General features: G+C 35.9%; 1 protein-coding gene across 1 annotated transcript in view; it reads left to right on the top strand.

Annotated features, from left to right (window-relative positions):
• The window catches only part of ADGRB3 (adhesion G protein-coupled receptor B3), a 440,870-nt gene that overhangs the window by 396,038 nt on the left and 29,611 nt on the right, over positions 1 to 15,221 (top strand). Inside the window, exons 20-25 of the mRNA XM_063389429.1 lie at positions 653 to 803; positions 1,367 to 1,436; positions 6,161 to 6,227; positions 8,382 to 8,467; positions 11,898 to 11,996; positions 12,318 to 12,489. Coding sequence (XP_063245499.1) covers positions 653 to 803; positions 1,367 to 1,436; positions 6,161 to 6,227; positions 8,382 to 8,467; positions 11,898 to 11,996; positions 12,318 to 12,489 — 645 coding nt within the window. The remainder of the gene's footprint in view (positions 1 to 652; positions 804 to 1,366; positions 1,437 to 6,160; positions 6,228 to 8,381; positions 8,468 to 11,897; positions 11,997 to 12,317; positions 12,490 to 15,221) is intronic.

Here is a 15,221-nt window from a genome sequence, read left to right on the forward strand (position 1 = left end):
AAGGACTACAGTGACAAAAGAAAGCCAATTGCATCTGCTCAAAATACTTCTCAGATGACAAATGACTGGTACCCATAAAAACAATATCCAGGGCAATTGTTAAGGTTATGATACTTAAACCTGCCTCAAAAATCTAAGGCAGTAGGTTCCAAGAGGTTAACGTTCTATAAAATATAAATAAAAAATCAAAAAATCAAATTTAAATTTTATAACAAGGGTCTTTCTTCATGGAGGGAAATAAAATATAACTGGCAATTAGGAGCATTTATATCTCCACGTTTACTCTGTTCAGCTCAGTGTGATTTTATAGCCAGTAATTTTGTAACTGGCTTACCAGACTGGCTTTATGGTGGTTCCTGGTCAAAGTAAATGTGTAGAGAAAAATATGCTGGCATTATTTATTTTGTGGTTTTGTCTCTGCTCAGAAATCTCAGTGTTTGGGAAAACAAGTCAAAACCTTTTCTGCCTAATCTCCGTAAACATTTCTCTTTCTTTCCCTTGCTTGTTGTGGCCACCACATTATAAAGGGAGAAAAGGGAGAGTTGATGCTAAGGATAAAGGTCAAGATGATAGAATATGACAACTCTTTGAATTGAAAACAGAAATGAATGTCCTTAAGTATTCAGCATGAGCTTCTCTTTGCTCCCTGCAGGGCATCTGCACCACAACCACCGCATTTTTACACTTCTTCTTCTTAGCTTCATTCTGTTGGGTTTTGACAGAAGCGTGGCAGTCATATATGGCTGTTACTGGAAAAATTAGGACACGGCTCATAAGGAAGCGTTTCCTGTGCCTTGGATGGGGTAAGTCAGTAAAATTAATTTCCTAAGAATCATTGGAATGAAACATTTAACGCAGTGGCAATGTCAAGAATATCATCATTTTCTTCAGGAAAACTGAAAGATAGTATACAGCATGACACTAAAAGGAAAATTAGGTTAGAAGCCTTTCCACCATATCTTAAGCTCAAAGTATCCTGGTGTATATTGTAGCATTCTTTCCTAAATATGTTTTAACAAAATTTTAGAAGATTTTCAGCAAAGCAGTGTCATATCAAGAAATCAAAATAAAACAAGAAAGAAATATTCTCTGAATATTCATGAAACCTCTTTCTAGTTAAGACCTGTCAAATGTACCAGTAATTTAGCTACATGGAAACAGTACACCGTGGGCAGAAAACAGTGTCCTCCTCCCTGCCAGTGCTTCAGAAAAACAAATCCTACAATAGCAGTGTACTTCATTAAATAATTCATTCCATGTAAAATTGTTCATTTTGCATTAAGCTTGCCCTGTCATTTTTTGTCCGGGCAGAACAGCAATATTTTACTCAGCATCTGCTGATTATTACTGTTTTGGTTTTTTTCAGGACTGCCAGCATTAGTGGTTGCAATATCAATAGGCTTTACCAAGACAAAAGGATATGGAACAGCTCACTAGTAAGTCAATCTGAAATGATAAACTATGTTTTTAATTATCAAGATTGTCATACCCATCAGGAATTGCAAAGCACACTCTAAAGACTCTACAGGTATCCATTCACACCTGGAACTGCCCTGAGAGTCACTGAGTGACCCACAAAAGAACAAAGAGAAAACAGCACACCAGTCTTGGACTGAGCTCAGCAAAGCACCAGGAGTCCTAGGTTTTGTTTGAGATTTTGAAATAGCAAGCTTTTAAGAAACACTGAGCATTAGGTCCAATTAGACACCTAACATTTATATAGATTTACAAAAGAGAATGTTAAATGTTATGGGTAGCCTCTGCCAACATTTAAACATGTCCAAAACTGTACTGGCAAGAGTCTCTTTGACACCCAGGTTTCTGCACACCAAGAAACCACCTCGGCTTTAATGCCCCTGAGCAGCTTGGAGCCAAAGCCCTTCAAACATCTTAAAACAGTTTTCCCATCCATCCCCTCTCTCCTGGACACCCTGATCCAGCCCATTTCCTGAACTGTGCCGTATATGAGAGACAGAAAGGAGTAAATTTGTGTGCTTCATTTGCATTCAACTAATACAGTTCCTGTTTAACCACCTGGCTGGTTCCAGTGTGTATTTAGCACCTTAGAAAATTAACTCCTCGGAGAGGCTGCCCTTCCATCTTCTGATGAAGAAGCAGCTGAGCCTTCTTCCTGCCAGTGGAGCACTCCAACAACCATTATGTATGCAAGAGTGTGCTTCCTTTGGTCAGCCTCTTTGGAGCTCTCCTCATGTTGCCCAAGAAATTGAGTCTGCATCTTGACAGAAAGAGGAAACACGACTCTGTAGACTGGTAATGAGGGCATTCATCAGAGATGTGGATGAGTTAGGTCAAGTCCTCCCTCCAATGAATATTTGATTATTCTCCTTAGCATCATCACTGAGTGAGATCAGGATTCCCCCTCCCTTCCCCGTATGTCTCACCATCTTGGCACTCCAGCTCTGGGTGGGTTAGAATACAAAACCAAACCTCCTTCTTAGTTCCAGCTCACACCACCAAGTACTGCAGTTTGAAACTGTGACAACGTGCATCTTGAGTTTTTTAATGAAGAATGTCTTGTCTAACTTAAATGCTTAATTGCATGTAGAGCTGGCAAGTGCAACAGTGGCCTTAGCCCCCTTTTGAGTGTTATATTTAGAATCTACTCCTCTGAATTCTTTTTTAACTATGTACTCATCTTGCTGGCTTTTTTTTATTATTTAGTCTTTGAACCACAACTGGAAAACCATTTAGGGTGTAAGAATTACAAATCACAAAATAAGGATGTCCAGACCCCCACTGGGGATGTAGCTCTATCCCTTGCAGGATTATTCCCATTACATTTGCTCTACTGAAATCATTCATGTGTGAGTACTTGCTTTAGTTAACATTGCTTCCCGCTTCCTTCCTGGGCTGAATGCATTTTTAAAAGAGGGAATTCTGAAATATTCAGACAAAGAAACAAATCATTCATTAAGAGTAACCTGGAAAGTAAAAAAGAACAGCTCTTCTCCCAGGATCCAAATCCAGCTGACATGGTACTATGTGAAAAAAAGAACAAATGAAGGCGTACAAGGGACAAATAGAACCATATTTCAGCTTTCTCATCTTATTTGCAAATATATTTTCTTGGCATTTGACATCAGAATTACATAAGGAAAACAGTGAAGAAAAGGAATGGAGATTCCTCCTCCATCACCAGCTGATGTGCTGGCCCACTCCAGAAGGCAGCAATGAATTTTGTCTCATGACAGCTGTTGGGCAGTGTCAAAGCAGAGCTCCTGTCCTGCTCTTCCTACCATAACTAAAGCACTTGTGTAAGTTTTTTAATTGCTTACACTATATTTTGCCTGTTTGCCTAATTGGCTGCTGTCAGAAACACACCCTGTTGTAAACTATTCGTGCTCTTTAAGATGATCATTTTGAAAATGAAGCTTTTACATGGAGAAGATTAAAAGTGAAAATTAAGGAATTTATTCCAGTTCCATAGTCCCACACATGAAGAGATTCATGGAAAAGGAGAAGGTCCAAGAATCTTTGCAGCACCTCTCAGTTTTGTATGGTATATGTATGATGAGAGTGCTTGAATTGTTCACACTTAAGACATTTCTGTGATCACCAGTCTCTGATTTCTGCCTTTTTTCTGAGTCCTAATTGTTAGGCAATTATATTTCTGTATTTTTAAAACTACATAAGAAAAATATTTCACCCAGACACTTGTAGTGATAGAGATACAGAGGCTGAAGGGATTTCCTAAAAATAATAAAAAACCCACAGAGACAAGTTTACAGATATTTCAGGTTATCTGGAAAAGATTAGTGTGTCTGAAAGCTTAGTAGCTTTTCCCAGCTATTTCTCTAATAAATATTGTTGCTATCTCTTTTCAGAAAATCAGAGCTATGAAAACACCACTACTAAAACTTATAGTTAATAAACCTGTGTGAATTGCTCATGTAAACATACAGTACAGATAAATTCCAGGAATTTTTTGCATCAGCAAAAATTAAAATTCTGTCATAGTCATACTCTTGCCATGCTCTCTTAAGGAACCAATCTCCTGGAGAGTATCAAACATCTCAAAAAATGTACAAGACACAGGAGCAGGTGTACAGATGCTTCATCACTCAGCAGAATTTTATGACCATGGAACATGGTCCCATAAAGCCACTGGTGGCTGCTCTTAACACTAATCAATTTATATGGTTTTCTGCTATGTGCACATCAGAGAGAAAGAAGACAGAACAGGAGAACAAAATAAAAACATCTATAAAACACAGGAAAAAAACCTATCAGAACAAAGAAAGAGGGCAAGGAAAAAATATTAAAAAATCAACTAGAATTGCCTTGTAGTGTAGGAAGGCACTTGAAAATCTATCTGCAGTCTTCAACAAAAGAAGATGGAGGAAAATTTAATTTCAATCATCAACTAGGAAATTTGGAATATATTGCAAAATGATGTCACACACTGGTGAAAATCCAGACTGTTGAAAATTCAGCTTGTGTAAAAAAGAGGTTAAGTGAAAAACAGACAACCCCTAAATTTTTTCCAGCTCTACCTCTAAGTGGAAATCACTCATTTGAACAGCCATTTTTCTTGATAACATGAAAAAGGGAGGAGAATTTTTCCTTGGTCTCAAAGGGTTTTGTGGTAGAAACTGGTTTTTATTTTTTATTTAGAAAAAACTGCTCTTGACCCTTTTCATAGCACAGGTAACTGAAATTATGTTTGAACAACAATACATCAACTATTTTTATAAATTACTGCTTCTGTCTCCCAAAACCATGAAAATTTTAATTACAAGTCCTAGTTACTCAAAGTGGCCATCTTCACTAAGTTTAAAAGTTCATACTGGTAAGGAAGTGGACTATGAGTGCATTTCCCCTGCTCAGAAGTCTGTATTCCCAGACTGACAATAATAACAGCTTTTGAAAAAATAGTAAGAAAAGCTGCAGAAAATTTTAAAAGCTTTTTTTCTTTGACACTGCAAAAATAAATGGAGCATTAGTGGTTTTTGAGGTAGGGTGTAAAATAGCTTGGCATGTGCTACCTTTTTAACTGTGAAGCAGATAAGAACTATTTGCATCCATTTGTCATTCCAGAATTTAGCACACTGGCGCCATTGCGTTCATGTGACAGTTTTCACATGGCTTCATTACAATGGAAAATGCTTTTATTTTTTGGAGTGTGAATACAAGTCCTGAGAGCCCGTTAATATTATGATTTTACTTGGTTTTGAAAAGTACAAAAACATTACTGGAAAATAAAGAAGATACGTGTGATTCTGATGTGAATGTTTCTGGAGATGAAATCCAAGTAAATTATTTGAATGTATATACTGGAGTTTCCTCATATGTAGGTGTGATCATGCATGCAAATAAACATGCTGTTCTTTGAATGTGTAATCACTGGGAAGATAGCACAGCTGCATTTACTTTAGTGTTTGAAGCTCCTGTTTTGCAGATATGGAAAGCTTTGCATCATAGTATATCAAATATTTAGAATCTGATTCTGTAAGTGCTCTGTGTTTGGAAATCTGATGGTTTTCAGTGAAAGCCCTGATGCAGAATGACAAGCTCTTTGAGATTAGGTGGTCTCCAGAAAATACAGTTTTCAGATGCTTTAAAATATACATTTAAATTGTTTGCAAAATATTAGACAGAATACAAAACAGATCATATATCATATATGATTTTTCTCCAATGGAAATATTGTCTTTAAGGTGTAGTTCTAATAGCAATTATTAAGTGACAGGATAGGTAGAAACCTGTTTTTTTTCTGAAGTTCTATATTACAGGTACTTGAAAATTTCATCACTTTTAAGTATAGAACTATCAGATGTGGTAAACTAGAAATGTTTCTAGATACCTACTTGGCAAGACCTCTTCAGTTAACTCATCATAGATGGTTAGAGGAGGTACAATAAATATTTGCAAACTTACTTTCTATTGTGCTCTTTATACATTTCGGCCATTCTAGTTTATGTATTACTCACATTAAAGATTTTGAAATGTTAACCACTGCTAATGGAAATATCTTTCAACTCTCTACTTCATCATATCAACAAAGCAACTGGGTTTTGTGTGTGCATATGAATAATGTCATATATCTGAACAATATGCTGTAGTAATTATTAATGCTCTCTTGACAATGTGTTATACTTATTTTTAATTTGTGTTAGTTCTTCTCTAATGTTCTTTCCAGCTGCTGGCTGTCTCTGGAAGGAGGGCTACTTTATGCTTTCGTTGGACCTGCAGCTGCTGTTGTACTGGTAAATGTTAATATAATTCCCAGTATTTTTGCATGAAGTGATAGAAAGTGCTACTTCCATTATAAAAGCTTAGATATAAAGCAACATTGCATTTTGCTGTAAATACTGAGATCACTGTTGTTTAACATACCTTCAGTATTTTGAATGCATGATTCATTTGATTATATCACTTCTTTGTACCAATTATCTCTCCATGTTTACACAGTAAGCTGTGAAAGAATAATGTACTGATTAGTGGTACAGAAGACTTGTTACAGGCATCACTGAGTTATTATCAGCAGCATCTACGCAATTGTCACTGCCTTGTGAAACTCAGTGACAGTCTTGATAGAGTGCTGCTTGGCAGTGGATTGCTGTGCCAGCAAAAGCAACAGAAGGAGTGGAACCTGCCAGCAAGTTCTCCATGGCTACTGCTTTTGAAAGGCAAAGAAAAAAATTGTCATAGCTGGGAAATGTTACTCATTTGTGTATTAATCTTCCACATCTCTGGACATGCATTTAGGTGTAGGATTCATTTCTGCCTAATTGTAGCTATCTGCAATGTAGATTTCTGCATCTAAGTTATTTTTCCCAGCCATATTTCATTGCCAGTGAAGAAAAATACATACATTTAGAGATCAAACCCTCAGAAGTATTTCAGATGTCTACTTCAGGGTAAGATGAATTACATCCTACCTGTGCCATCGGCTATCAGACATCTGCTCTGCAATCTGTATGGATTTTTCACAACAATTTATTTAGCATTTTTCCCTTACAGATTTTGAATCTAATTCCTCTTTCCACTCCAGAAATTTTGTACTGATAACTCATTCAGCACTGGTTATTTCTGGTTTTCTCTTGTAAAGGAGAATCAGTCTTATTAGTCATTGAAGATATAGCTATGTATCTACGTGAATTTTCCTGAAATGGATGTTTACTACTCCCTTAGAGTTTGTCTCATCGTTGCCTGGAGTCAAGCCAGGATCCTTTTGTACAACTCACAGTGCCTGTCATGGTAGAGGAGCCAAAGATGTTTACAAAAAGCCAGTTCTAATTTCACATGGAAGTAACTGTATGTTCTCTGTTTAATTGGCAAGTCTTTGTTCAGAGATGTTGGAAGTTCCCAGTCACAGTTTGCCCTACCATTATCTGGGAGCTGTGGAAAGGAGCTGTTCCATGCAGCCACTTAAGCCTGAGCATATGAAGCCAAAGAATTATATAACATCAGCTGAAAAATGTTAATGCTGAAAATAAAGTTGAAAAAGAATTGGCAGGGCAGACTAGCAACAATTAGTTATTTTGGAACAGGTTTTGAAAAAGCACTTTGAAAGGAAAAAAGGATTATCCTTCTCTAATAATTAACAAAAAGGAACATTCATGTAATAGATTCTGAAGTCGGTATTACCTATTTGCAGGGCCATGGAGAGGCAGGTTAATAGAGTTCAGTTCAATAATACAAATGGATAATAACAGTCATTAACTTGTCCATTAAATGCCATTAATATGTCCATTAAGTACCAAAGTCCCACAGCTAAAACACTTGAATTTTTTTAGGTTAGATCTTCAACCCATGTATGTGATCGTAACACCATTTACTTTAATGGGACTAAACAGACATCCCAGAAATTCATCTGGTCCACAAAATTAGTAAATTGCAGCCAAACAAGTCTCAAAACTGACATTTTGGTGAATGACAGACAGTGATTTATATGCAGGAAGATATGGAAAACCACAGGCTGGTTCTGCATAAGTGGGAACACCCACATGGGCCATAAATGTTTAAAAAGGGGCTATGCTCTGACTAGTTCTTCCCTGTGCAGAGAACTCATATTGCCGTGGCTTTCCTGGAATGGGGTATATATTGTTGCAATTAAAACTGACAAAATATTAAAGTTAAATTACTCAAGCCTCTGGCCACCAGACATGTACACATATACAGCTTGATACCAGGCATAATTCAATGTTCTAAAACAAGCCTGTTGCAGGGTGTGTGCATATGTCACCTCTTTGAGAATACAGCCTTTTGATGTGTTCAGGGACATTGATACACTGTTTTTGAAGGAATGCTCAAAAATGTAAGAGGAGGCATTTTCCAGGCCTGTAACACAATACAGCCAGGATACAATATTTTCTTTTAGGCACTGAAAGATCAACTGGTTTTTTTCTGTTTGACAGGTCAACATGGTGATTGGCATTTTGGTATTTAATAAACTTGTTTCCAGAGATGGAATCCTAGATAAAAAACTCAAACACAGAGCGGGGTAAGCAACAACTGGGTTCTTTTAAAGCATATTAAAATTTTATCACCAATTTTCAGTTACAGATATTCACCAAAAATGCTTTTGATTGTGCTGTGAACTTTGATATAAGTGTAACAGTGTTTCTAACAGATTCCATTAATCTCAAAAGCTGCTGTTGCATTATCCTGAGGGAATGCAGCTAAACAAACAATATAATAAAACACAAGTACAAAAGTATTAAGTTAATAAGAATGAAGATTTAACAAATCTGAGCAGAGGTTTCACAGGATGGTTACATGAGTAAAGCTGTTGCAGTTAGGATAATTTCATGAACTGTGTATACTGAAGGAACTGATTTTTTTTGTGAAGCTGTCAAATTTAATTGCTATGGCAAGTAATGTTACTAATTTGTGTTAATTGTTATAAAATGTATTTTACAGCAATATATCTCTTACTTAGGTCAATGCTATTCCACCATTTTGACTGGAAACATTAGGAATTTACCTTTGTACTTACATCCACATAACATCTACATAGGTGTATTTTCTAAATTAGTGTAAAAGAACATTAAAGTAAAACAATCCTCATGGTTTAAGAGTTAAAAAAGAAAAAATGTAAATGTATCTTATTGATTATTTACTTCCGTTTACATTAAAATTCTGTTTATTACCATGGGAAGAAAAGATTATGATTGATGGTATCAGAAAGTGTTCCACAGTGGGTGACAATGAGGTACTGCAGCAGCAAACCTTGTTTCATTGCATATTGGAGAAAAATATTTCACAACTGCATCATCACCTTGCTAATGCCTATGAAAGTGTATTTAAACTTTGAATAATGATTTTTTTACAGTTATATTTTCTACTGTTGTATTTTGAGCCAGGTGTTAGTTTAACTCCACCAATATCTGTGTTTCTAACAATGAAAAATGATGGTATCTTCATTTTTGTGTGTATTACTGCTATGGGCAAATTTATTGCAGATTCAGTTTTAATTATTTCACCATGTAACTAAAAATAGCATTCCTAATAAGTTTGATGAGTACAATTATAATAAATACTTTAGCTGGTGTGATTTGCATTTTATAATAATTCAGTCAAGTCTTTCTGGTTTTCAGTTCTTCCACCATCATTTTGACAAACATGTACCAAACTCTGTAATTCTATTTCTTCTGTCTTCATTAGAAAATATTAATTTAATAACCTTACTTTTTTCTACATCGCTCCATCAACATTCTGAACTCTGTAATGACACTAGTGAGGTCTAGAATATTATAAAACTACCCAAATTATTTCAAAAGTAGCAACGACTTAGTAATCGCCAATTCAAATTCACATATGCTCTAATTCCAGTGATATAAGGAGCTGGAACAGTCACAGGTTTGGCTTTGTACATTTTGTAGGGATATTCAAACAGATTTAACTGGTTTGATTTTTTTCCCCCAGCTATGCAGTGGTAGGCTATAGAAATCTATTTGTTTATACTTTATTTTCTTGGTGAAACAAGTAACTTGTTTTCTAATTGTGCAACTTAATAAAGAAATATTTTATTTTAAAATAATCTATCTTTAAAATAAATGGATACAGAATCAGAGATTGTTTTTTTTAGAAATCTTTGGGAAAAGATGTAGATACCCTAATGAGAAACAACTTGTGTGATATTATGAGATGGTTTGGCAACAGCATTGCTTGATACTACTTGGCAGATGACGTCTCTTGAGTCATTCTTTGGGGCATAGAAATTGGTTCATCATTTGATCTCCTCTAGAAAGGTGATTGTCACTCATTCCTCAAGTATCTTTTGCCAGCCATCCTCAGGAAGGCAACTTCATTCTTCCTGACAAACATTGAACTTGTATTTGTCAAAAGTTCAGACCTAGGATTTAAAATAAGTGAATGGGGCAAAATATACTAATTCCATGGTTTTTATCACCTTAACGAGCATATGGGGAATCAACAAGTCGGAAAAGATATGTTGATGGATCTGAATCATGATCTCAATCCTTTTTCTGGTAAAAGAGGAATCAAATGCAAATGCCCAGGCTGAAAATTTACATTTGGTTTATACACACATCAAGTTCTAATATTATTTGCAAGATCCAGAGCAGTTTTGTAGAGGCAAAGAGAATTATCCAGTCTAATAATGCTGAAGCACTGCCAGGGAAAGACAGAAAGTACTTCCACAAGCTTAGTTTATACTTGCCCAAGGCATTTTTCTAATTCATTCTTTAATCTATGTTTTTAATTGGTGCCAACTGATGTGGATTCACTGAGTTATTTTCTCACCCCAAAATTATCTTATAAAAGATCTTGGTTCTCACTATTTTCTTATGGAAGAAACCACCTTTTTATGGGAAATATACTTCACACTTTTTAATGCAAAATCATAATTTGGTTTATCAAACTGAACAGCACTGGAGTTCAATGTTATCTTGGATAGTATGTTGAAAGCCTTGTGAGTGCTGGTTTTGGCAATGGCAAAGAGTTCAGTTTGTTGAAATAACTGGGAAAAAACCCAAAAAGTTACTTATCTTCATCATGTTGACCACTTTCCAGCTGGGAATAGGTAAAACATCCTTCCTGTCAGCTATATCACATCTTATTCAGCTCTGGTTACTCCTGGCTCTGATAGCAGAAAGAGAAGGAATAGAAAAAATATTTATTTAGTTGATTCGAGAAGCTGAATTCATGCTGTATGGAAAACTTAAATTCCAGGTTTTGTCCTCTAACTCTTCTGACAGGTGCAGAGGTACAATCGTCTGTACAAAATGCTTTGAGCTTAATGCTTGTGTACTGTGTTTTATTAGAAGGCAAAAGAGGTCACCCTTTTTTAGTACCAACTGATATTTATTTCATCAGATTCCATACATTTCAAGCCCTGTATTCAGACCTTCATATGACACGAATAAAACCATTCCAGATATTAGTGGGCCATGCAAATCACTGGTACAATTCTAACTATACAGTATGTACATGCTGATTTGGTGCTTGAATAAATTTTGCAGGTTTCTTTCCCTATTAATGCTCTGTAATGGTCCACACTTCACATTCCTCTTTTAAGTGACCTGTGCTCTTTCTCAGTCATGGTTGGATCCCACAGTCTTTCATCAGGTCTGAATAGAGGGATTTCACTTTGTGTGTCTATCCTAGCACGTGTACTACACCTTTACTTCAGTGTACTGAGCAGTTTTTAATGACATTTGGGGCCTTTTGTAGATTAAATAGAAGAAATGGAGTTTGTATGAAACTAAGCCCCGTAGTATTAACATTTAAAGCTAACAATAATGTAAAGTACCAAATACAGTTTTGCAACAATGTAGAGCATTCATCTTGAATAAGTCTACTTACTTTTTCTGCATGATGTCATATTTAAAAGGTAAATTTCGGTAGCAACGTTTTTTGGTGACAATTCAATATTTTGTTCTTTTTGTGGGTGTTCTGTTTGTTTGCAGTCAGATGAGTGAGCCTCATAGCGGTTTGACGCTCAAATGTGCCAAGTGTGGAGTAGTTTCAACAACAGCTTTGTCAGCCACCACCGCCAGTAATGCCATGTTAGTCCTGATCATTTACATCTTCTTGTTACAAATCTTATACAGTGCATGTGAGACAATAGTTTGATGATGACAACTGTGTTTGCTAACACTGTATAAAGTGCTAAGCACATTTAAATATTTTAAAAAATATTGTGCAAATGTCTTTATTAACTGAATACAGGATATTCTTTAGAACATAAAGTACAATTGTTACATTCTTGTCTATGATTTTCAAGTTAAATTGATAAAGTGATATCCTTAAATATGTTTTATTTTAATAGTGAGCTTTTAGTATCTTTCTTCAATATTACAATGCTGCTTTTCTCTTTTTTTCAATAGGGCATCCCTTTGGAGCTCCTGTGTGGTGTTGCCACTTCTAGCACTGACTTGGATGTCTGCAGTTCTGGCCATGACAGACAAAAGATCAATATTATTTCAGATACTTTTTGCAGTATTTGATTCATTGCAAGGCTTTGTTATTGTCATGGTCCATTGTATTCTCCGAAGGGAGGTGAGGAATGGCTTCCCAGTTTTCCAAAGGACTCTGCTCCTGTTAATCTCTCAACTACTCTTCAATGTTCTGTACAGCTTACTCTGCAGAAATATATTTCATGGAAAGAGGAAAATAATTTATGGTTAGATGTATAAGATTAAGTGAAAGAGGAAAAGAGAAAAAGTGAAAGAGAGGGGGAAGATCAGTTAATTCCAAGTGCAAAATATTGGTATAAAACTTTACCAACTTAATTCAAGGTGTCTTTTAATCAATCCCAAGTATAGTTGTTTTCTAAATGTTAGTCTTTCCCAATGAGTATAGGAAAAGGCAAACATGAATACCCTTCTGAAGACCAAAAGCTGTAGATTTTTACACTAAAACAGATTCAAATACAACATTTTTTCAGCTTATACTGTCCCTGAAAGAGGACACAAGGAGATGGTGTGTTATGTTGGGGAAGATCTGCCATTTCAGATCTACAAACTCAGGTACATACTAAAGTTATGGGGACAGCGAGGGTGAAGACAGATGAGTGCTGTGAGAACAGCGAGGACAAGCAGTACCCTGGCCTGCCCTTCACAGCTCAGTGCCACCTGCCACGGGATTCATCACCACTGAAATCTGATGGCAAAGCTCCTGCACAAGTGCTCTTTAATCTGGCTCTGGTGACAGCTTCTCTAACCTGCCCAACCTGCTAACTAACCCCACATTTTATTGAGATGGGTGTGAGAGCAGTAGCGAACAGCTTTGCTGGCAGATCTGCAGTAATGGGGCCCTCCATCAAAAATGAGCAGGTGGAGCTGGACTGGAGAGTAGTTCCCAGTCCGTGGGCATACCTGTGTGCCAATCATTTATCAGCCTCAGGATACTTACCATACCAGTAAACCAGATTAAAATATCCAGCACATTTCCCTGGGATGGACAGGAGTTATTTGAAAACCCCAGGATTAAAAAAAAAAAAAAAAAAACCAACAAAAAAACCAAACAAACAAAAAAAACCCCACAGGAATATGTTTCAAGAAAGATTTATTGACAGTGCTTTATGAGTGAGGAATCTCTCTTAGGGGTTTCCCTTTTCAACACTGACGCCCTTTAAACACTGAAATTTAGTATATTAATGAAAAATCTGCGTGGCATAATTTTTTCTTTCAGCGTTGTACCACTTTGCATGAGATTTATATCACTATCCTTCACATTATGTGTGTGTGATTATCTTACCAAATAATGAAGTTTTCAATTTTTAAAGAAAAAATCAGTATCTTGCAGAAATTAGCACTTTACATTATGCTGATTCCTTCTCTTTTTAATCACACTGTTAGGGGCGATCAACTTTCGTATTTCTTGGTTTATCAGCTCTCATATTCGAAGGGGCTTACCTCATTTAATACCTTTTCTTTTTTCTTTCTTTCACTTTTCCTTTTGTTCAGGGTAAAAATATGTGCAGAATAAGAGATAATATTCTAGAAAAATCTATTTTGTGTGGAACTGTCTTGCAGTCCCCTTATTTTCTTCAGCAATTTCTTTTCCAATATGATTTACATCTGGGAAAGAGGGTAGTCTCATCTGTAAATCTGAAAGCAATCATTTCATGCATTTTTTTAGTATAATGGTAAGACACTGCATCTGTTTTCAGTAGAAAGAATAGTGGTTTCATACTGGTTTTCCTGTCTGTGAAATTTTTGTATCCACTGGGATTTATTAATTACCCTAGAAAAGGCATACCACCTTCCACTTACTGCCCTAGGGAAATATTTTTACTTTAAAATATAGATCTTTTACTCGAGGTAGCATGTGAAACATTAAAAACTAAAGCAGTATGAACAACATTATCTTTCACAGAGTCACAGAATATTGTCAGTAGGAAGAGACTCATAAGGATCATTGAGTCCAGCTCCCTGCTCCTCACAAAAACTACGTAAAACTAAACCATTTGACTAAGAGTTTTCCAGACACTCCTCGAACTCTGACCATGGCTTGGGGCCATGACCATGTTCCAGTGACCAATCACCCTCAGGGCAAAGAACCTTTTTCTAATGTCCAATCTGAATTCCCCAATTCATTTTGTTTCCTCATGTTCTAACTCCATTTCCTTCTGTCCTAGTTCCGTTTTCTTGTGTCTTTTGTAAGGATCCAGAGAGGCTGAAACAAATGCCTGGTTATCAGTCAGTGATTTTGTAAAAAAAAAAATCAAAATCTATGAGAAAATCTTAATATAATTTAGCATAGCACAGTAGAAAATAAAATTTAAAAAATAATAAAGCAGCAGTTAAGCTTGTATTAGTGCAGTAATGCAGAAGCTTATTTCGAAAAAAATGTATTTTGACTGTTGATGAAAGATGAAAATCAACAGACGTCTTCAAACAATGCCCTAAGCCTTGAATTAAAGGATTCCTTTATAGGAACAGGATTTCCTATTGTAATGACAGCTCTTTGCTGCAAATGCTTCCTTCCCAGAGAATGCTTCAGTAATGCTGAACATCTCATAGAAACATTCTTGTCTGACCATATCTGCAGCTAGGGTTGTGGTGATTGAGGTGCAATTAGTCTTTTCTATATGTAAACTCAATTTTCAAATTTGTAGGATACCTTTATTGGAACCACTCTTAGCTCACTGTTTCTAATGTAGGCAATATGCAGAAATTATTATAATTATGCTTATACAGGAATCTTTTCTTTAGGTTTATGTGTAAAAAGTCAGCTAGTTATGATTTATTTTATTCACCGCTTGTTTAGCAAATGACATATATATA

The sequence above is a fragment of the Prinia subflava genome, chromosome 2 (assembly GCF_021018805.1).
Source record: "Prinia subflava isolate CZ2003 ecotype Zambia chromosome 2, Cam_Psub_1.2, whole genome shotgun sequence".
In the NCBI taxonomy this organism is placed as follows: Eukaryota; Metazoa; Chordata; class Aves; order Passeriformes; family Cisticolidae; genus Prinia; species Prinia subflava.